We start from the raw sequence: 23,916 nt of genomic DNA, 5'->3' as shown, positions 1-23,916 counted from the left end.
CATTCTTCACTTGTTGCCGGTGCCTCTCGATGCCGACTGACAATCAATAACCAATAGGACATAAAAAACATGGTACCTATGACTTTTAAGTTTGATTTGAACACATCTTCATTGGTGCAGGAATCAATACTCTTGATCATGCTCAAGTAAGACAAGCAACACAGATGAAGAGCCTTTCCATGTAGGTATCACAGTGCTTTCACGATCATACATGGTTTCCACAGTAACATAAAAATCTACAGATTAAATCTTAACTCACCGCGCGGTACAAAGTTAAATTCTCCCGTATCTTAGTAAGAATGCCAGGGTCAGAAGCATTCGCCACGTTCCCACGTTCTAGTGTAAAGGCTGTTCCATAGAAGGGGTCAGGGGCTTTTGTAATAAGCTGCCAACAGACACTGACACGCACACCCCAGTGCGGACTATCAAGGGAAAGAATCCTCATTTTGAAATGAGATACAGGATTACACATCTAGAATATCGTATAGGGGTGGACAGATCTGCCCATCAACGGGTGGATCGTAAATATCGGCAACTCAATGTTCATACAGTTGACGAATACCCTTCTAGCCGTTGCTGCTTAAAGCCTACCCTAACTTTTAGAATTGCTTCCAACTTAAAAAAAAAAAAAAAAAAAAGGCCATCCTCCTAGTTTCAGAGCTAACCAGAGGACCCTGAATGCTCTGAGGGCAGGCTACTGGACACTGGCTGTCCACGGTGCTACACTGGCTGGGTTTCCTTCTTTACTATTGAACATAACCTCTAGTGCTATCTTGGCTCATGCAGCCCCAACCGAACTTCCATTTTTTTCCCCAATAAAAAATAAATATATAGAGAAGACGCTGTCAGGCATATATTCACAAGGTCTCAATCTCTTAAAACATAAGTATGGGTATATTTATTTCTCTCAAATGCATACAAGACAATAATTACACAGCAACAAATCTTTTGTTCAACAATGATTTGATTCATAAGCATCTGAATTTACATAATTTCACATCCATACCTTTGCATTTTTAAATACTGTAAGTAAAAAAGCCCCCCAAATAACCAATTCTTATATTTTCCTATTTATCCCTCTATACATCCAAACTTTAAAAAGTTACAAACTGAACATTATACAGAACATATAAATCATGTTTAAAAACTTGAGGTTTTAAAATCACTGTTCCCCAAAATGATTCAGAAAGTCCTCATGCTGACGAGTGCAGTCCTAGGTGGTAAGGTCAGTTGGAAGGGGGACGAAAGAAGAGCCAGACACCGGTTTGCTGTCGTAATGTTTTACTAATCCTGTCAGTAAAAACGGCGACGTCATGAGAAGTAACAGTTTAGGTTTACTACGAGGAACGGGGTTTGCCTCACAGGTGGAGACATGCACTTCAAGTATTTTCCTATTTGATCTGAGCTCCCTGCAGCAAGCGAGGCTGAAAGAGAACAACTATTTTCTTCCATACATTCGCTCAATGTCCGCCTGGTAATGTGTTTTAAGCTCTTTGCGTTTCAGCTTGAAGGCATCTGTCACCAGACCAGTTTCGGGGGTCCACGGTTCCGGGCTCAAACGAATTTTTACTGGAATTTCGAATTTTTCTAGACTCGCTGGGATGGTAGAAAAGGAAAAACAAAAATGTAACTGCAAAGGCAGGAGAAATGTATGATTCTTAGTATAAATTGTAGAACTTCTCCACTCTTTGAGCACCCAGCAAAATGCACATCTTGTGAATCTCACTTCTAAATAACCCACCCCTCGAAAGGAGAAAAAAAATGAGTCGGAAATATCAGAAAGGGAGACAGAACATGAGAGACTCCTAAGTCTGGGAAATGAACTAGGGGTGGGGGGAGGGGAGGAGGGCGGGGGGTGGGGGTGACTGGGTGGCGGGCACTGAGGGGGGCACTTGGCGGGATGAGCACTGGGTGTTATTCTATATGTTGGCAAACTGAACACCAATAAAAAATAAATTTACAAAAAAAATTAAATAACCCACCCCTCAAAAGTTAGAAGTAAAAAAAGGGAAAGAGAGAGAGATGTGTGAGAATTATAATAGCAAAATACTTGTTTAAAAAATCAACATGGCCATCAATGAGCGGTTATGATACAGGCAGAAGATGAAATAATTCCGCCATTAAAAATGAGTTCCAACTATGTGGTACGTACAGGGTGTAAAGATATTTGCAATATACTGTTGGGCTTAAAAAAAAAGTTCTTTTTTTTAAAAAAACAGATAAACTATATGTATGTAGGCGTAGGAGGTGCCGCGTATACACAGAACTATAAAGTGTATACCCCTAGGGCCTAAGAGCCACGATTAAGGAAAGGAAATGTCACACACCTATGTTTTGAGTTTAGTACAAGGAGATTACTTGAGAAACTAAGAAATAATCAAGTTTAAAGAGAATCATAAATAAGTAAGTAAATAAATAAATAAGTAAGTAAATAGAATCTTGTCATCGAACCAGAATATTCCATGTAAGTTAAAGGAAAGCCTGTGCGCTCACCACTGTTCCTAATCCCCTGCGGGCACCAGCAGACTGTCCCAGCACAGGGCTGGAGACGGGGCGCGGGGTGGACCCAGGGAGGGGAAGGAGGTGTGGTTTCTCCAGCATCCACTCGACAAATATTTATTGAAAAAGATTACTGTGTCAAGTGCTTTACTGAACACTCTAAAAAACACAGGAACAGTCTCTGTTCTCAAGCGGTGGGCAGTCTAACGAGGATAAGGGGTGCGCACCCAGCCACGATTACACACTTGCTCACTGCAGTGAAGGCCCTGGCACCCTGGGCGCCAACACATCTGTTAACCCCAACTTGTAAACACAGACACAGCAAGGTCTTCTTCTTCGAGGACTAACCTTCCTTCAGGGGCGCTCCCCGAGCGGGAAATTCACTGTGAGCGAAGGTGGCGGGGCCTGACCCCACACTCAGCGGGCGCAGGAGCCTGGGGACTACGCAGCGCCCTGCAGACCTCGTCGGAGGCTCTGAACATACACACGCACAGCCGCACGCACAGCCACTCGACCAGCGGGGGGAACGAGGGCTCTATCGGAGGAGCTTTTTCATTTGGTTGTGTTTGTATAGAGGTTAAAGCAAGTATTTTTATTTTCTTCCCTTTTATTCTCTCATCTATCCTAATGGGTATTAATAAGCTAACTTCATATCCCAGAGTAAGAGTAAAAACCCCTCAAGGGCCTGCACGCCGTTCTGCAGAGAACACGAATGTATTTCCAGCTGCGTGCAGGGCAGCTGTGTCGCCGCAGGCAGGAGGCTTGTTACCGTCTTGACCTAGAAATCAGGCTTGCTTTAGGGAGCCGTACACGGGCGCCGAAGGGACGCGCGGTGCGCTGGGAAGGTCAGTTCTATGCACCAACCGGGTGGGCTGGAGTTCCCAGTTGCTCAGCGACACACTAATCCAAGGTGCAGCTCTGGGGATATTCTGTACGTATGACTAAGTCTGTAACCAGTTTACTTGACGTGAGGAAGACTGTCCTAGATCACCTTATGGGCCTGGTTTGGTCAACGGAAAGGCAGGAGCTGACGTGTCCTCACAAGAAATGATCCTGCCTGTGGTGGGACCTGCAGCTGCCGCCTTAGAGTCCAGTCCACCCCCTCCACAGGCTGCCCTACCGATTCCCAGCTTGGCCTCGTCGGCCCCAAAGATCACATAAGCCAATTCTTCCCGGTAAGTCTCCCTATATATAACCTAGTAATGCTGTTTCTCAGACCTAAAGTAGATGTTGTGTCAGAATGAAGTTGGATCCCTTCTTCACATCACATAAAAATGAACTCAAATGGATCAAGGACCTGAATGTAATGCCTGAAACTACAAAACTCTTAGAATAAAATACAGGGTGTGTCTTTGTGAGAGATTAGGCAGTAACTTCTCAGATGTGACACCAAAAGCATGAGCAACAAAGGAAAAAAAATACTCTTTTCAAAATTAAAACTGTTGTACTTTGAAGGATACCATCAAAAAAATAAATAAATAAAAATGCGAAAATAAAATAATGCAACCCACAGAATGGGACAAAATATTTACAAATCACAAATCTGGGAAGACCCTTGTGTCTAGAATATCTAAGAAACTTGTGTAACTCAGTAATACAAAGGCAATCCCGTTTAAAAATGAGCAAAGGGATGCCTGGGTGGCTCAGTGGTTGAGGGTCTGTCTTCTGCTCAGGTCCTGACCGGTCCTGGGTCAAGTCCTGCACTGGGCTCCCGATGCATGGAGCCTGCTTCTCCCTCTGCCTGTGTCTCTGCCTCTTTCTCTCTCTCTCTGTGTCTCATGAATAAATAAATACAATCTTGAAAAAAAAATGAGCAAAATATCTGTACAGACATTTCTCTAGAGAAGATGTGGCTAATAAATACAAGAAAGGATGCTCAACATCAGTAGCCACCAGGCTATTTTAAAATATAAATCAAAACCAAGAGATACCAAACTTTATACCCACTAAGATGCTAGACTCCAAAGACTGAAAAGGATGCACGGTAACAAGTGTTGTGAGGACATGAGGAAACGGGAATCAACACAGTGGAAATGGTAAAATGATGCCACCGTTTTAGAAAATAGTTTGGAAAATATTTGGAAAAAAAATTCTGGAAAATAGTCTGGTACTTTCTCAAAAGGTTTAACACAAAGCTGACCCAGGCCTAACAATCCCCGCACCAGCACCGACCGGGAGAAACGAGTATGTCCACAAACCCTTGCATATCAGTGCTCATGGCAGCACGATCCACTAAGTCCACAAAGGTCCTCGTCTCACTGCAGCCCCCAACACACACGCAAAAAGGGGGTACAGGACACATCCGTACAAGCAACTACCAGGACGCAGACAGTATAGAAAATGCAGAACAGAGTCCTGGACAGTGCAGGGTGGGCTGGGGCGGCCAAGCTCCAGCTGAGGACAGGAGAGAAAGGGCCAACCCCGAAGCCAGGAGCTGCAGGGTCAAGGACACTCTGACTGGTGCACATCTGTCTCGGGAGCACAAGGTGGGCGAGTCTGGGGAGGAGCCTGGACGCGCCCAGAAGCCTGCTCTTCTATCTAATGGTAGGAAAATACAGTTGGTTCCTGAGCAGGGAATGATGTCACCTAAGCCTTGCGACAGCAACGGGAGTGAACATGGGCATCCCTCCTGCCTCAGCCTTCAGATCTGGGTCACACTCACCTGAAATAGCAGCTTCAGAAAGCACTTTGAGCACCTCGTTCTCCATTTCACAGCTGTTACACAACTCCTCCCAGGTCCCCTGAAGTCCTTTCTTTCGAGCGAGTTCCGTTAGTTCCTTTTGATTTGGCACAATGAACCCGATGACGTAAGAATGATAACTGAAATACATAAAGGACCACTCGGCTAAGGAGCTAAACGGCACAGCGGCACCTGGACGGCGTCGTAATCAATACTCGACTGCCTTAAACCACACGCGTGACACACATTTGGCACCAGCAGTTAGCTCACCCGACAGCCGCTTCTCAGTCCAATTCGTAGCACGTTCCCCGCTAAATAAGCCTTAATCTGATATTTAGTGACAAGTCTCAACTATGTGTAACTGTTAGAAATAGGTCCATATACACATTTCTTTTAAAAAAATCACAATTAGAAAATTCAACCTTTAAGAAAATCAGTAATTCACGTCAAGTTACACAAAAATAAAAACTAACGTAAATCAGAAATTGTATCTGGGGTGCCTGGGGGCTCGTCGGAGAAGCACCCGACTCCTGATTTCAGCTCAGGTTGTGAGCTCGAGCCCCAAATCAGGCTCCACACTCCGCGCAGAGTGGACCTGGGATTCTTTCTCCCCCTCCCTCTGCTCCCACCCCCCCAGCTCAGGTGCTCTCTTGCTCTTAAATATTTTTAAAAATATACTTAAACATCAAAATTAAAAACAAGAAATTATAAGTATAGATATTTGGCAGCAAAGTAATGTGGCTATATTTAATTTTTTTGGTTATCATGAAAACTGTTGCTAGAGTAACTTTAGGTCTGCCTGCGGATGGCAGTAATAGCAAGCGGCAGCAGAGAAGAAGGGCCGTCTGGTTAACATCACGCGAGCAAAATCCAGAACTGTAGCATCCCTGAAGAAAAGGTCTCATCGTTACTTAAAGGACAGAATAATTTATAATTCAATAGAGTTAATCTTTAGAGCCTGTTTCTAAATTGGCTCTTTTGGTACCAGATTTTATCTTTTCCTAATAACTGTCGCGCCAACTGGTGCGGTGAGGATCCTCGGCTGGCCACGAAGCATCTGACCACTGCCCCGGGGAAGAGTCCTACGGATCACACAGCTGTGCACGTGCCGTCAGTGTCCGTGTAAATTCCAAACACACGTCCAAGGGCACATTTCTGGGACTTTTTGACTTTAAAGCCTCCGTCCCAGCTGCCTCCGTATCACTGCGGACTAGGGACGCTGTGCGTGGAGCCCAGCTTGCCCTAACTCAGGGCGGAGTGCTGAGCCCCCCAACGTCCTCTCCTCTCCCCGGTGCTCCGACTGCTTCTGGGGCGCTTCCCGCGCAGGGGGGCGGGCGGCTGGGGGTACCGAGGCAGCAGGAGGACGGCTCGACCCCCCGCCACCCCCCCACACACACAGGACACTGAGGAGGGGGCGAGGACAGCACCCGGGACTGTCACCAGCGCTCCTCAGAAGGCGCCGGTCCCAGGGACGACAGGTAAGGAGGAGCAGGGCCTGGTGGCACCTGGCGGGGAGACCCCCAGGCAGGAGGGCCGAACGCCCCACGGCGCAGTGAAGGCAGGACCGCACCGACCTGTTCGCGTAAGCACAGATGTTATCCACGAGGGACAGGTTCTTCAGGGCCGCCTCGACCTTCCCCAGAGAAACGTACTCCCCGGCCTGGAGCTTCACGAGGTCCTTCTTCCGATCTGTCAGAACAGAGGCGGGGAGGGGACACGCGAGCTCAGCGCCACGGCCACGCGTGCGAACACTGGCCACCCCCGACGGACTGCGCTGGCGGGGACGCCTACTCTAATAGTTAGGCCAAAATTTAAATACCGTAAAATCAGGCCCGATTTCTTGTACAATTACATCGATTCCTTCAGAAAAGAAAATTAGCCTCTGGTAGAGGGGCCCCGACCAAGAGGGGTGGTTGTAAGGGCTTCAGGTACGTCCCGCCGAACGCCGGTTCCTGCCGCACAGAACACCAGGAAGGCGGCGAATGACCGGCGACGGGGACAGTCGCTCCTCTGGGGACGTGAGCGGCCGCGCCTGCCGGCTGCGGATTTGGGGAGAGGCCCGGGGAGGGTTGAGGGAAGGTGGGCGGTAGCCTCGCTCTGGGCGAGGGTGGAGGACGGACATGTGGCCTGATCCAGAGGTCAGGAGCGTGGGGAGGGGGGTGACGGGGGACGGACGGGACCGCACTGAGCCCCCGGGACCTTCAGCAGCCCAGGGGACGGGCACGTCGAGAGAGCAATGCCTGCAACAGGGTGACAGGAGGTGCGGGCCTGACCGATGAGCCCGGTCAGAGGGCGACAGAAAGAACAGAACGGCCTCGGGGCATGTGTCACCCGCTCAATCAGGAGCACCGCTAGGATTCGGGGAGCCGCTGAAGGTCTCCCCCCTCCCAGGTTTCCAGGACAGAACCCTGATCGCTGAGAAATGGAATGTAGCAGGGGAGGCAGGGAGCTATCTTTTGCCCGGTGGGTCGCAGTCCTCAGCCTGCCAGGGCCGCCTCATCCTCACAGGAGGGAGCCCTGTCCAAGGACCTCTAGATAGCAAAGGGCACGCAAAAATAAATATTCCTTCCTAAAAATTTGACTCTTTGACGGTTATCTAGTAATTTAAAGATACCACTGCTATTCAACAGATTTTGGGACCCCCCTCAAATGTCAAGCTGTAAAACTTCTGCAGTCTCGATTATGAGATACTATATTCCAGGGATGCTACAACGGACCATGTCAACACTGCAGAAACGTAAGTTCTTATATTACTAAACAACTTCTCTGAACATACAGTTACCTCCTTTGTAAAACTCTCTCACAAACATCTACTGTCAGGAAAAATAAAACATTAGATGGCTCACCGATAATCTTTAAACAACCATCAGGGTCAAACTCCCCAATATCTCCAGTACAGAGCCACCTCTGTCCATTTTCATCTTCAAAGAAATCAGCTTTTGTTTTTGCTTCATTTTTGTAGTATCCTATTGTCACGTTTTGGCCACCAATAAGAATTTCACCCCTAGGGTGTGGTTTATCGGTATTAAAGTATCCACCTAACAAACACCAAATGATTTAGAGTTAAGTCAATATTTTTATCCCTATATACATGTGAAATTTGAAACCGAGTTTCTAAATAGGGACAACACCTGATTTTAATCCAATCAGAGTTTCCCAAAGGAAATGAGGCAGACAGTAGGAATGAACAAAACTCACTAACATAAAACTAGGCACACAATTTCAGTTGCTTAACCATAAGCACTTATGCTTTTAAAATAGAATTCCTAGTACAAATTACACTAAAAAATGCGACATCTGTGGTATAAAATAATCACATATATTACACACGTAAATTCCTTAGGGATTCTGTGGAGATTCTTACATGAGTGATAAAAGTATTAAATCACGTATTCAATAAAACATCTTTAAGATTTACGTCTTACAGATAATTTCACAATGATTTCAAGTTTAAATCTGTTGAACATTTTCACTAATTCTGCTAAAAGAGAACTGAAAAACGGCATCGAACCCACAGAATCTTCACTGTGTAAAAGAAAAGTGCATCCAACCAATCATTGATAATGTATATACACTGGTAGTATCAAATGAAATTTTTAAAAAAATGACTAGTATTTAAATGGCAGAACAGATTTTTATGAAATTATAGTAAAAATTTCCTTTTGACCAATCTAGATTGAAGCCACCAGGGAAAGAAAAAAGAAAAAATATGTAAAAATCTCCAGTCTCACAGGTTACATTCTATGATTTCTGCTTCTACAAAATAAACTTATGATCATTCCTAATTTACTCACTTTATTCATTTAGCAGATTTCTCAAGTTTTTGCCATAATTCTTACTTGCATTCATGTAATAAAATAAGCAAAATAAAAACAACTATAATTCTTCAGAATCATCCTTTAAACAAGTGAAATAAACAGATTCATATTGTTCTAGACAAAACAGTTCTATTATAAACAAAAACAAGCACTTGCAGGTGATTCTATATTCTAAAATAAGGAAGAAAATGAAACACAATTGTAATTTCAGGGTTTAATGTTGTACAGATTAACGCTCTGTGGTTAAAATAGGTTATTACCTTCTTCCCAGTTCTTCAATTTGATTTCACAGCAAACTAATGGTGCTCCCACTCTGCCAGTATTGTAGTCCCATACTAAGATGCAAATGGAAAAAAAGTATTTGATTACAGCGGTGAATCAACAGCTTCATTTTTCTAAATTACCAAAAATGATGATTTATCCCAAAGCTCTGACATCCCCAGAGAATCTTTAAAGGCAGGAGTCACAAACTGGTGAACCAAGAGCTGTGTGGCCCACACGGAGTTCTGGTTTTTTTATTCTGAATCAGTTAGTGACAGTTCACAGAGCAGTGTGGACTCTCCAGGAACCACGGGGCCTGCATTTCCAGCACAGCCACAATGCAGGCCCCGCGGGATGGGCCTTGCCCCTCCGGTTCCCCAGGCCCCCTCCTCACACCCATCATCTACCTCCTCACCTCAGGGCCCCCTTCACTCACCCAAGGAGCTGCCTGGTTCCTGAGTCTGGAGCCCCTATCTTAAAGGACGATGGATCACAATGGGTTACACCTACTCCTCTCTCTTGTTAGGCCTGAGGGTTTTGCAGTACAAATAACCTCGCCCATCTTCTCCCATATATCGGTTTTTCTAAGTGAGGCCTCAAAAGCCTCCCTGACACCAGCTTATGCTATCGCGCTATTTAAACTCCTGCGCAAGAGTTCAGAAGACCAGGCTGGAGATGAAGATTAACTTTCGAGGATCTGGGAAAAGCATACACCTCTACTGTGAATTACAACGGCATACGCTTCCTCTTCAAAGATCAGAAATAAAAGGCTGATATTTAATGATTTATAGGTTGTTTTATTTCCAACATAAACTTTAAGTGATTAATCACATTCAATATGAATCATAAGAACAGAAACTATAAGGATCCTCAGAAGAAAAGAACCACCACACAGATGCACATACTTCAGATTGCTTGCTTATGGGCACTGGGTGGCTCAATCCGTTAAGTGTCCGTGTTCAGCTCAGGTCATGATCCTGGGATGGAGCCCACACTGGGATCCCTGCTCCGCAGGGGAGCCTGCTTCTCCTCTGCCCCTCCCCCTACTCATTCTCTCTCTCTCTCTATCCCCCTAATAAACAAAATCTTTAAAAAAAAAAAAAAAAAAAGATTGCTTATTTCCTGCAAGACAAGACTCACAAGTAGCTTCCAAAATACTGAAAACAGGAAAATAGAGAATTCAAGATAAACCTGACAGAAGAATGACACACAGAAACGCTCAAGGTAAATAGGGGAAAGTAATCAGTTAAGAGGTTTAGTATTTATCAGGATCTAGAAAATACAGTACTTTTCCTAGTACTGATAAGCAAAATTGAACTTTTCTCCATAAAGGGAGCACGAGGCACTTTGGGATTCAGCTGGAAACCACTTGGGTAGTGGACCCTAAAATTATATTCTCTAATATTGAATCTGGGTTCTCTCTCACACTGACCACCCCCACAACCACTTCAGAGTTTGAGCTTTAATACACCTACCTAAACAACGGTACAAAACATACTAATTTTCTTCACAAAGGGAAATAACTGATGTAAGAAAATAAATGTATACAACACAGCCAATGCTTGTTACTAAAACTCCTTTTCGGATGCTAAGTAGCTTTTACTATGACATATCGTAATCTGACATGAAAGACTCCTTTACTTATTGACTATTCGATGTACCCAATACATTCTAAATACTTTATCAATAATCACAGTACTTAGAATTTATCATTATTCTGCTACACAAACACCTTAACCACTCTTGCCCTCCCTACTGCAGAAAACAACCCACACCAAACACTGCCCGAGTTGCACCGCAGCCTCCGGTGCACACACCACTTTGTGGGTAACACCAACCTTCTGTAATTGTGCCCGCACCACAGGACTCGGTGAGTCCATATCCCTGACCAACGGGACAACAAAAACAGATGTTCATGAATCGCTGTGTGGTTGCAGAAAGTGGAGCACCTCCACACAACAAAAGCCGAATGTTTCCACCTAACAAGCCTCGAACTTTTCGGAAAATAAACCTTAAAAAAAAAAAAAAAAAAAAAGGAATCAGAATCACACATTTTTAAAGCTAAATGGGATTTTCCAAATCATTCAGACTAATCTCCCAATTTTGATATGTGAGATTTTGAGTTAGGCCACACACCAAATCAAGAGATTCTCTGACCTACTTAAATCTTAATTTTTGTTAAGTTTGACCAAGTAAAGGACGTATGATTTTCAAGAACAAATTCAAGTAATATTTGAATTCAAAATTGTCAGGTTTAATTTAGTATAATAATGGCAAACCATGTTTATAGGCAGAGTAATTAGTTTTATATTATATAATATACATATTAATATTGAATAATCCTGCCGCATCTTTATAAAATTTAGCACTAAAAGCAAATTATTTTTTTCTTTAGCTTATTTCATTAGAAATGTGTACATAATTGCAGCACCTGGGGGATGAGGCAGGTAAGTGTCTGACTCTTGGTTTCAGTTCAGGTCATGGGCTCAGGTCATGATCTCAGAGTCATGGGGCCATGGATCGGCCCCGCGTCTGGCTCTGTGCTCGGGGTAGAGTTTGCTTGAGATTCTCATTCTCTTGTACACTGCTTGTGCACTGGCTCTCTCAAACAAATTTTTTTTTTAAAAAAATGTGTACATATTTGTGCAATCTCTTTTTAAAATTTCCCTGGGTTCTGAAGTGCTTTAAAATGTCTGCTAAATTAAAAAAAAAAAAAAAAAAAAACAATTCAAACATCTAATTAAAATGTTTTATTAAAAAAAATGTTAACAGGCTTTACAAAGTAGTTCATATCTCACTAAGAATTTAATTAAAATGAGGCAGAAAAAAATATAAAAAAGTTTCAAATAATGTGGAGCATCTGAAAGCCTTATTAATATTTCCCAAAAAACAAATTAAATGTCATACTTTGTTTTCTAACTTCTAAACTATTTTATAATTAAATCTACTTACTCTATTAGCACTACCTGTTTTAAAACAAAAAACAGGTCTGTGGTAAAATCCATCATTTAACACTTTAAACACAAAACATTTACTCATATTTGCCTGCCATTTTATATTCATATTGAAATAAATTTAAAAGTAAAGAGAAACTATTTGTCAAAATAACTAAAATCACACACGTGTCCATAGAAAATAAACACGCACTATTAAATACAGTAAAATTATAAGTGAAACATTTTTTCAAATAACACTGCAATCTTTTTAATTGTTCATATATTCTTATGCAAGATGGATTTTTAGAATCCCTTTGACTTTTTCAAACCATTTTATTTCTTCTAACTATCTCAGTTAACTGGGATAATAATATGAACCAATGATTTAAGTCACCAAAGAGAAGGGAACTTACCTGTCACACAGTGGAGTACCATGCCCTCTTGAAATCTGTTCCATTTTGTAATTATAGGCCAGAACAAACAGATTGCGTTGGAAACTACTCATTTCATTCACTTTATTCATGACATTTTTGTAGATCCGATCCATGATTTCCTAGATATATAAAAATGAGTTAATAACAGCCAATAATGCTATCAGCTGCCTTACATATTTTACCTTAACACCAGATAAATACTTCTATCAGTATAGACACATTTTAAAATATATAGTTTTTATCAGGAACAAACTTCTAAAATAGAGCCACAGCTAGTTTAAAAATGAGTTTTCTGTAAAAATAACTTTTCACAGCACAAATGTACCTAAATGCCTATGAGTTGCGGGAGGGGAGGGGGATAAAAACCTTTGGACAGTAGTAATATCATTGATTCTTTATATTGCTTTTGCTTGTTTATTTATTTTGGAAAAAGTAAGCTCACTACAGACAAATGAATGACTATATGAAATGGTTTGTAAAATTCTAACCTTATAAAAATAGAGAGAACCACATTCTTTGTTACAAAAGGACACAGGGTTATTCTGTTTGGTTGGTTGTCTTTTAATGCTGCAGCACGCACGAAGTTTTCCTTGTTTGCACTGCATTTTGCTTGCTAGGCCTATTACTATAAAGTCTACTTTAATGGCTTACAATTAGTTTTTCCTCTCCGATTTTAAAGATTTTATTCCTTTATTCATGAGAGACAAGTGCGCGTGTGCACACACACACACACACAGATCAAGGGAGAGGCAGGGACACAGGCAGAGGGAGAAGCAGGCTCCATGCAAGAAGCCCAATGCGGGACTCAATTCCAAGACTCCAGGATCACACCCTGGGCCGGAGGCAGGCACCAAACCACTGAGCCACCCAGGGATCCCTTCCAATTTTAAACTGTATTTCATTTTACACGAACTAAAAGTTTACAGAACTAAAGAATAAAAAATACTACACTAAGGAAACCATACACCTATAGAAACTATCAAACTACTGGTCATTTATATATTTGGAGTAACTAAATAACTTTATAACTTTGCTTGGATAGGAGTACCCAGGTATCTGGTAGCAATTCCCAACACTTTCAAACAATATCAGAAGCCAAATAAAACTTCTATTAAGGAGACAGAACACCATTACTGCCCTGTTTCTACTCATCTAATTCCCAGTACCCCCACCCCCATCCCCCAATGCCTGGTATGTTAAGTGCATGGTGCTGCTCAGGTCATTTCAAGTTGCACCAACTTCTCTGTCACATCTTTTGGACGAGGCCAGACGTTCCTGGGGACTTGGGAGGTAATTACACAATTTGCTTAGACGAGGAGGAAGTGATATCAAACCTCCCCCCATCTCCTGCTGGGCTTCAAGTTTCTACTAACAGCAAACGTATCATAAAAATGATCTGAATAGGGGCAGCCCCGGTGGCGCAGCGGTTTAGTGCCGCCTGCAGCCTGGGGTGTGATCCTGGAGACCAGGGATCGAGTCCCACATCAGGTTTCCTGCAGGGAGCCTGCTTGTGTCTCTGCCTCTCTCTTCGCTCTCTCTGAATTAATAAATAAATCTTAAAAAATAAAATAAAATAAAAAGTGATCTGAATAAGAAGCCATTTAGGGAAAGGAGCTGATAATATCATAGGGACACTGAAACTAACTTAAATATTTAGTTAAATTAAAAAAAATAAAGCTTGGAAAAAAAAGACAATAAATCTCATAGAGCATAATATAGATAATCAATAAGGAATAAAACCTACGTAAACTGCCTTATCAACTAGCATTTATATTCTGTAGCAGACGACACTTCTTTAGTACTCAACATTAACTAATGGTCAATTCTTACCGGAACAGCTGCCATCAGTGTTGGTTTCAACATAGTTGTATCCCCTTTGCTTCCTTTTTTTATTTTTGAAGACTAGAGAGAGAAAAAGTGATCTATATAAAATGATCCTTATTTTAGAAATTTGGTGGAATTCTTAGGCCAAAAATATATATTATAAATTCATCAATTTATGTATTAAAAGGCAAGCAATTAACTTTAAAATGAGTAATTGTCATCCTTAATGATACTGTGTCTTATGGATGTAAATGTGTTTAAAAATTATAATTTTTTTTTTAGTATCTGAAGTCACAAACGTTGAACTTACCTGATCTGCTAAAGTCTGTGGTGAAGAGTAGCCAATGCGGCATCCGTGAGAAAGACAGACAAGCTCAGCACTTAATTCTAAAACATGGGCCAGAGGCAGATAGCCAATGTAGACATCTCCCTCCCTAAAAGAAAAGGAGATATAAAAGAGTAACTGTCAGACGTCATCTCTGTTGGGAGGGACTGCAAAGCGAGCCCGCCCATGTGAGAGCACCCGTGTGTGCAGGTACGGGAGGCAGGCAGACACTGGAGGCGTGTGTGTGTGTGTGTGTGTGTGTGTTGGGGGCAGGGGGTTATGTGGGGGAGGTGAGAAGAACGACAGCTCAACCTCAAACCCAGGAGGCGGCCACGGAGGAAGCGGCTGGCTCCCTGAGCGCTGCAGGAGCAACGTGCTAAAGCAGAGGGATGGGGGCTGAAGGGCCAAACAAGAGGACTTCTTTTGAAGGACAGAGGAATCATCCAAAGAGGAAATGATCCTTAAAGCTGGTGGGCTCCCAAACAGAAAGTTCCACAACTTAGAATAGAATCCACAACTGCTGGGCAGGAATTTTACAAGAGATTCCAGTTTTGAAAGTCACTTAGAAATAAACTATTCTGTATGCAGGAAAGTGTGTGTGTGTGTGTGTGTGTGTGTACTTTAAGAACTGCCCCCTGCCCCCATAGGAAAGGCAAACTAAGAGACTGACCCAGGAAACTACTGCTTTTAACTTTTTCCGGAAGTTATCCATTCATAAGAGAAATTTCTCTCCATCCCTAAATTCAATGCCACAGTCACCTGGGAGTGTAATTTCTGTGCATAAGGGAATCAAGAATACCCAACCAGTACCACCGCACCAGACCATCCACTGAGGTAGCGACCCCTCTACGCCCCCTCACGTTCTCATTAGGTTTCCTCTGTTAGTCCCTTTCCCACAGTACGCCCACCCTGCCCTGTTACTGCTGGTCTTTAAAGAAAATTAGAGACTGAATAAAGGTCAATGAATACTGGACCATATGAAGCTATCTGTTCACCTGAATTATACCATGTTTAGGTATAAGAATGACTGCAGCAGCAATACTACCAGTAGTTTGTAGTTTAAGGGACTAAATAGTTTAAGGGATTTAGGTCAGTTAAAATTTATACTTTTAGAGTAAAACAGAAATATTGACAACGCTACATAAAACTGTTTTAAACCTTGCAACTGTTTTGTATTTTAAAGTACCACCCCCCCCTTTTTTTAAGGACAGGCCTACTGTAAACAGGCAGAAAGACAATTTAGCCACACACTACTAAGTGGCACAAACGTCAATGTAACAACCAGCATCTAAGGGACTAGTTCACAGGCATTTGCCAGGTGACATACCCCAGTCCTGGAATCCTTTCTGCCATCCCGGTTATACCAGCAATGATGTTACTGTGGGAGATCATGACTCCCTTTGGAAGTCCTGTGGACCCACTCGTATACATGATAACTGCAATATCTAAGGGCATTGGTTTGCTCTGAGGTTTGTTTTCTGCATTGGAGAAAAAAAAAACACACACACATACTTCTGAGAAATTTAGTCATATCATAAATTTTTTTTAATAATCATATTTGATAATTCAACAAGTACTAGTTGTATTCATTCAGAGGTCAACAAAACAGACCAAGTCCTTGCACTTATGGGACATATGTTCTACTGAGATAAACCATAAACCTATAATGTAATATGAACTAGGGTGGGGCAGCCCTGGTGGCGCAGCAGTTTAGCGCCGCCTGCAGCCCAAGGTGTGATCTTGGAGACCCTGGATCGAGTCCCACATCAGGCTCTCTGTATGATACTGCTTCTCCCTCTGCCTGTGTCTCTGCCCCTCTCTCTCTGTCTCTATGAATAAATAAAATCTTTAAAAAAAAAAAAATTACAGCATTTAAAAAAAAAAAAAAGAACTAGGGTGAAAAATCAAGCAACACAAGGTGAGATGATTGTAGGAGCCATTTAGATGGAAAGGGTCAAGAAACACTTTCCTGGCATGTTGGTATTTTATAAAAACATGGACACTGTGAGGAAGAGAGCCATGGAAACCCTGGATTTAGGAGACTGTTTCAAGTAGTAGAAAATAAGCAAGAGCAAAGGCCCTGACGTAGCCACATGACTGGCAAGTTAAGACCAATGAGCAAAAGGGAAAGTAGCAGCCAGGACCATACCATGCTAAGTCTTCAAGGCCATGCTAAGGACTTTGGATTTCACTCTGGGGTAGAAAGCAACGTGTTTTGTTTTAAGATTTTATTTATTTGAGAGAGAGCAAGAGCATGAGCAGGGGAAGCAGCAGAGGGAGAGGGAGAAGCAGGCTCCCCGTGGAGCAGAGAGCCTGATGTGGGGCTCGATCCCAGGACCCTGAGATCATGGCCTGAGCAGAAGGCAGACGTTTCGCCGCCTGAGCCCCCCAGACACAATGCTGTTTGGAACAGGGGCTTGTCGTCACCAGCGACAATGGTCACTCTGGCTGCTAGGTAGGTGGCTGCCCGACTTGAGAAAGGGCAGAAAGGCGGTGGGGAGACAAAAGGCTATCCTAGCGATCCAACTATGAAGTAAGCGTGGTTGGGCCAGGTACCTAAGACACTTGCTAAAAAAAAAAAGTTCTCTGCCTCCCAGTAGTGAAGCTGACTCGGCTACCATCTGAACGCTGGATTAGAGGACAATGTCCTCCGTTTGCACAAGCCTAAGAGTGGCACCCAACGTCCTACAGGTGACACAGCAGGAAGGCAAAGAGAAGTGTGGTCATGGAGGGCACCGCCCAAATTAATCTGGGACTTCTCCAAAGTGTGGACTTCCTAAAGAAGTGGGGGGAAACCATCTTAAACGTGCTGAGCTTCCCTTCCTATATGCGCAGATGTATTTCATGACAATGGTCTCCACTCCCGTCCTGTCCTCCTAGCCTGGCATTCAGTCCCTCGTCCCAAGGCACCACTCTCCACCGCCCCCTAGAAGCGGCTCTAAGGTGGGCCTCCTGCAATCCCTGCCTCATCGACTCCTCCAGGGCACCTGCTCTTGCTGCCGACTCCTGCCTCGACTCCTGCCTCGCTGAGGGGCCTCCCTCCTTCCTCTCTGACCCACCCTCCGTTGCTCTTGGAGGCACCACATTCTGTGGGTGACCTCACCTCCTTCCACGGTTATACTTACAACCTAACTTCTGGCTTCTAAATCTCGAAACTGCACACTTAACTCCACAGTATGTGCTACGCCCCTCTAAATATCCACATGTGAGGGTCTCCCCAGCACTTAAAATTCCATATGCCCAGCATTTTATTCAGCAGAACCCCATTCCCATTCCCAAGCTGAGTGCTTACATCTAATCAAACACTGAGTTTCCAGCTACAAAGGAAATACAGTCCTAGCATCCTAACGCTCTTGGGATATTCCTAAATATCAGCACAGTTTCTAACATTTTCTGACACTTCTTTGAGAGGAGGAGCTTTGGGGTCACCATGCCTACTTAGGCAAAAACCCTTCAGTTGGAGAACAAGATGATGCTCCCTCTGGAAAAGGCAGCGTTGGAGCAGGGAGTGAAGGAGGGGATCTAGGTTCAGCCGCTCCGGCTATCTGTTCCTACTCACAGAGAATTCACGGAGCACTAGTTTAATGGTATTATTTATACAACTAACTTTAAACCACCAAAAGCTGTCACAAAAGAGAAACAGGAAACCTGTATAGAGTAAAAGGTATCTGAAATTCGTTTCACGTAACTGCTACTTCTAGAACAGTAACAAATTAGTATTTGTGTTCTTCCTTAAACCCTTCTCAAAAGGGCATGTATGAAAGTATACCTGGAGTGACCTTACTTGCCAAAGCAATGGTCTAGAAAATGGGTCTGTCCCTGGTCTAAGTTCAGGATCTGCAACACGTCTAGAGAACACGGTCGCTGCAGAACGGCCATACGGCGTACCTGTGCTCGCCTTGGCTCCCAGAGCCTGCACCGCAGCCATCGTGTGCACAATGACGCCCTTGGGGAACTCGGACCACGTTGGTGGCTTACCGTCCACGGTGATGATGTGCCGCAGGCGTGGGACTAAAGAAACGATATCCTGGAAAAACACGAGCACTCGTTATGTTCATGAGGAGGTGCACTGGTATGAAGAACACGTCTTTCAGAAGGAGAAATACCACTCTGAAATTTAAATAGCTATTTTATAGCATTAGATTCACTGTCTGTGCACTGTTCTTTGGTACAATCCCAATCCAGAGTCCCTTCCTTACACAACAGGCATATAAACAGGGTGCCTCAACTACAGATTAGCCACAAGTTCTGCAGGTTTTTAAGAGGCTCCTAAAGACATGAGGTGAAGTGGAAGGAATTCACTTATAAATGTGGGTATAAAAAATCCAGCAGATATTACTGTTTTTACGGGAAGTCGTCTAGAGACTCTCAAAACCTCCTTCTCCTACAGTTTCATAAAGTCTTTTTTTCCCTGTAAAAAATTCTAAAAACTCATAATGACTCTGCTTCAGAAACAAAATAAATGAATCACTACTTTAGAAACAACCCTTCAAAATTATAAATTTAGTGAAAATAGACTAGAAAACAAATGAGCACAAGAAAAGGGAATTCCTTCACCTTAGACGCGGGCATACCACGTTAATAATCTGTAACTCTCTGCGCTAATACACAAATATATACCAAATCTTTTTCTTTTCTAAAGGAAAGGAAGAAAATAGGATATTCCTAAAAGTTGACAAAGATATTCAGGATTTTAAAGATCATAAAAGAATCAATATTAGAGCTCATGACACTGAAAAGTCTAGAGTATTCTAGAGTACTGGACAGTTATAAAATAACCATAGTCCTCACCTTCAACTTTGTTTGCAAGAGTTCTTTACTGGTAATGATGTTGGTCACCTCTGTTTCATTTAATCCATGAACAATAGCTGGACCTCCTAGAGTAGCGTACAACGTAACAACTAAAGGGCAAAGGAGGGCAAGTCAAATATCTGAACATTTCAGGATGTGCTAAATGCAAATCAAGTCTCTGAAAGCAGTCATGAATTCTAAGGGGGTAATACTGAACTCTAAACTGTCAGGTCCATAGTTTATTATGTACCTCTTCTTGATTTTCTAAATTATTTCTATATGCTAATAAATACGCCCACTCACTCAACCCTTTCCTTAATGTCCCCCAAGATTGCCAATACTCAAAAAATAATTTTTTTTTTCTTTTTTAAGTTTTGTTTCACTGGCAGATGTTACTACTCTGGGATGTCACAAGGCAAGGAATTATTTCTGATTCCTATAGTGTCAAAGCCATAGTTATTAAATATTTGGTACTAAAATATGAAAAATACATAACAGTAAGATAATGCACTGATTATCACATTGAATATCAGGCTTAACGTGTTTTATGTTAAAAAAATAACAAGTGACACTACAGCTTATTCCAAAGTAGAAACCTAAAGGAAAAATTCTTAGCAATGTTGAAATTTAATAATAATTGTGGACTTTTACTCTTTTACTTGCTTGCTGCCTAACCCACAGAAGTTAGACTTAAAGTGACTTTAAGAGATGGCAATTCTTTTAAAGCTTCCCCAAAGCAGTATAAGCCCAAATCTACGGGGGGCGGGGGGGGGGGGGCAGTTTAAAACCAGGAGGCATTTACAGTAAGAAATCTGGTAAAAGCATCTCTTCTGTTCCATCTGAAAGGCTCAGACAACCTCCGTACCTAATGTCACATTTTGGCACCAAGATCTGTGAACTAAGCTTCCAGAACTCCCTCACAGACTGGGGCATCAGGACTGCCACAACCCGGCTTGTGGCTCCGAGTACTGCAGTTTTAGAGCTCAACTGCTGCCACTGATGGGAGTGGCAAAGTGACACTAACGTCACAAGAGGATTCCTGAGCAAACCAGCAGGGCAACAAGGACTCACAGGTGCAGGCCTAGTTAGCAAGGCCTCAAGGCCCCTACTAAGAGGTTCCAGGCCCCCTCCGATACCAACCGCACAACTTGTAGAACTCTAAGTTGTAACAGAATTATCTCCTGATTAGATGCAAGGTGACATTCAACTTCAGAATTTAATTTCTAAAGAGTGAAATATTCATGATAAACAGCATCCTCTCTCCCACACCGAAGACCAGAAAGCCTACGTACGCTGAAAATTATACATAAAGCACGCCTGCGCAGCAATCATCCATTCGGCCCTGGTTTCACAGAAGATGGCGATGTTGGTCTTTGGTTTCTGACCCAACATCTGTAAGCCATTTCCAAAATTAAAAGCTCTAACGAAGACATCTTCATAGGAGAGCCAATTATAGTTTCCAAGAATAACCTGATAAACAAAAAACATACAAATACCTTTTAATATTATTCTCTAGAAAGAAGCCATCATTTGTCCCAATTTGACAAAGTAGCTAGGTTTCCATGTAATTTAATATTTTTTCCTAACAAAAAGCTAGAAAGTAAATTTCGAGCTTAAAAAAAATCTATTTTGAAAATTAGCTATTTTCTGATATTTTCTATGACAAATTATTTGCTAAATCCTTAATTTTAATGGGAGGTTATTTTCAAAAATCTTCAGAATTTCACAGGATTTTAAAGGTCACTTTTGTCACAAGATCATATATTGATAATTCGTTTACACATCAGTCACTTAAAATTAGCTTAAAATTTAGCCTAGTATCCAGTACTAATGATATCAAAAATTTACTTTCCCTCTACTTAACAAATTCCCAGATTTCAATACCAAATGGTACCATATGATTTACAAATAAATTGGCCAGACCCAAGAAAACACATATTTATGGCTGTTCAATTTTTTTAAAAAGATTTTATTTATTTATTCATAGTGACAGAGAGAGAGAGAGAGAGAGAGAGGCAGAGACAAAGGCAGAGGGAGAAGCAGGCTCCATGCAGGGAGCCCGACGTGGGACTCGATCCCGGGTCTCCAGGATCACACCCCAGGCTGCAGGCAGCACTAAACTGCTTGCTGAGCCACCCGGGCTGCCCCGTGGCTGTTCAATTTTAATTGCTGTCTCCTGTACCTAACTCTGAATAGGCCAAGTAAACAGTGTCTACTTACAAAACCAGGACTGGTTTTATTATTCATCAAAGTCTTTCTGTCGAAGCCTTAAATGCCCACTGGCACCACTAGACTTTAAGTATTTCATTTGTGGGCTGCCCCAGTGGCCCAGCAGTTTAGCGCCTCCTTCAGCCCAGGGCATGATCCTGGAGACCCAGGATCCAGTCCCACATCAGGCTCCCCGCAGGGAGCCTGCTTCTCCCCTCTGCCTGTGTCTCTGCCTCTCTCTGCATGTCTCTAATGAATAAATAAATAAAATCTTCAAAAAAAAAAAAAAAGGTATTTCATTTGTGCTTACCAGAAGTACAGGTAACATTACATCCTCATTACTAATAATCTTTTAAAACTGGCTAATACATTTTTTATTAAGGATTTTCTCCAACTTAGACTAGTCTATAAATCCCCAATTACACACAGACTGGATAAAAAGCTCCTTGTACTGCACATATATACATGCAGTTTCCAAACAGGACTGTTTCACTCATGTCTCACACACTGTAAAACCACCTAACCACATGCATTTTCAAAAATGCATCCAACATTTCAGTGTTCTAGAAATAAGAGATTGGGTGAAGATAGAAATGGGGGAAAAAAAGGATAAATGCTGCCCCCTAGTGTCCTATTCCATAATGGACTTCGGAAATAAATTCTTCGATGGCTAAAGCAACCGGATTTAAAATAGTTCAATAAGGAACTTCAGTAATCTTCAGTGGCCTCAACCATCACCTCACTCTGCACCCCCATGAAACGCTCAGCACAGGGAGCTCCAATGACTTCGAAAGGAGCTCTGTGGGGGTGAGAAGACAGACGAGAATTTGGCCCAAATGTGCACGACCTGAATACAATTATTAAAAATTTTACACTCCACAGATCAGGATGAGCTACCTCTTTAGATTCTAGAACCTAAATGATGAGCTCTGTATGTTTCAAAAATGTACATACTCCGAAAGATATTATCTACATAATCCATATATTTAAACCCATGTGACAGGGCCACTATGTGGCAAGGAAATAAAATCACGAGTTTAATTCAAGTGTAACTGAACTGAATTTCACCTAATTCTTTAAACCACTGAATTCTCCTAGTCATGATCTTTCCCGTAAAGATTAAAGGCCTCTACCTACTCCATAATTTTGAAAAAAATTCCAATTCTAACTCTGTCCCCAAGGTTAGCTTAAACATGAGATTAAACCCATTTATTTATTCCCTGTCCATACTGCTGAAGAACACCCAACCTCATTCTATCCAGGATCATACATCTCACCATCCAGCAATCCTACCAGGATTCCCTGGTATAGTCATTTCCTCACCTCTGAAATGGCTACTTGAACCCTCTCTACTCAAATATCCTTCACCCCCTTCATCCCTCCTCCGACTCCAGGGGATAACATGGGCTCATACATCACTGAGAAATTAGAAATTCAACGGAAACACCCTTCTCTTCCTACCACCAAGTTTAATAATCCATACACATGTTCTCCTACTCACTGCAGTCCCCATGCTATTAAATGGTTGAAGCATCCCTAACAGAAGCCAAATTTACAAGGACTGGACTTCGAAGCACTCCCCAAATTTCTATCTCCAGTCTTAACCACCTCTATACTTGCACATCCAAGCTCAAAAACCTTACACTGGCCTACAAAGCCCTGAGGGACGCAGCCGTGCCAGTCTCTGTGCTCACGTGCTCACACCAAACCTTCTTCCCCAGGCTCACTTCCCCTAACTCATTACTTCCTCTAAGTACAACTTGGTCCTTTCCGTCCTTCAAACAGGTTGGGCCAGGGCAGGAACTAGGATGAGGCAAGACAGGTGCCACAGGCACAAAATTCAGAGAGGTGCTCACTCTCGGGGTTGAATGCCTTCTCCAACTTTGGGCCCCGCATGCCTCCCCCCGGGCTCACTCTGGTTTTTGCCCACTGCACAAAAGGTTCATTACCCAGATTTTTGCAAAGCTGGCTCCTCGGTTGCTAAGGCCTCCACTTGGCCATAACCTACAAGAGACGCTATCCCTGATCTCCAATAGCTTCATGTCTTCAGAGTAGTTGTTAATCCGTTCACTTACTACTTACATTTGTATGGAAGGAAGAGAGACAGTAAGACCCGAGAGGAGTAACTTGTGTGTCCTGT

General features: G+C 42.7%; 1 protein-coding gene across 2 annotated transcripts in view; it reads right to left on the bottom strand.

Annotated features, from left to right (window-relative positions):
- Positions 1-875: 875 nt before the first annotated feature.
- Positions 876-23,916, bottom strand: part of ACSL3 (acyl-CoA synthetase long chain family member 3) — a 66,526-nt gene continuing 43,485 nt past the window's right edge. For both annotated transcript variants that reach the window (XM_041737341.1, XM_041737342.1), the window contains 13 exons: positions 20,861-21,038; positions 19,569-19,678; positions 18,666-18,804; positions 16,105-16,255; positions 14,763-14,886; positions 14,459-14,530; positions 12,608-12,747; positions 11,097-11,269; positions 9,258-9,332; positions 8,026-8,217; positions 6,754-6,868; positions 5,162-5,319; positions 876-1,596 (listed from right to left, as the gene is read on the bottom strand). In XM_041737341.1, coding sequence (XP_041593275.1) covers positions 1,439-1,596; positions 5,162-5,319; positions 6,754-6,868; positions 8,026-8,217; positions 9,258-9,332; positions 11,097-11,269; positions 12,608-12,747; positions 14,459-14,530; positions 14,763-14,886; positions 16,105-16,255; positions 18,666-18,804; positions 19,569-19,678; positions 20,861-21,038 — 1,785 coding nt within the window. In that variant the 3' untranslated portion in view covers positions 876-1,438. The remainder of the gene's footprint in view (positions 1,597-5,161; positions 5,320-6,753; positions 6,869-8,025; positions 8,218-9,257; positions 9,333-11,096; positions 11,270-12,607; positions 12,748-14,458; positions 14,531-14,762; positions 14,887-16,104; positions 16,256-18,665; positions 18,805-19,568; positions 19,679-20,860; positions 21,039-23,916) is intronic.

This window comes from Vulpes lagopus, chromosome 22, assembly GCF_018345385.1.
Source record: "Vulpes lagopus strain Blue_001 chromosome 22, ASM1834538v1, whole genome shotgun sequence".
Taxonomy (NCBI): Eukaryota; Metazoa; Chordata; class Mammalia; order Carnivora; family Canidae; genus Vulpes; species Vulpes lagopus.
The sequence above is the reverse complement of the archived record's forward strand: the minus strand, read 5'-3'. Positions and strand labels throughout refer to the sequence as shown.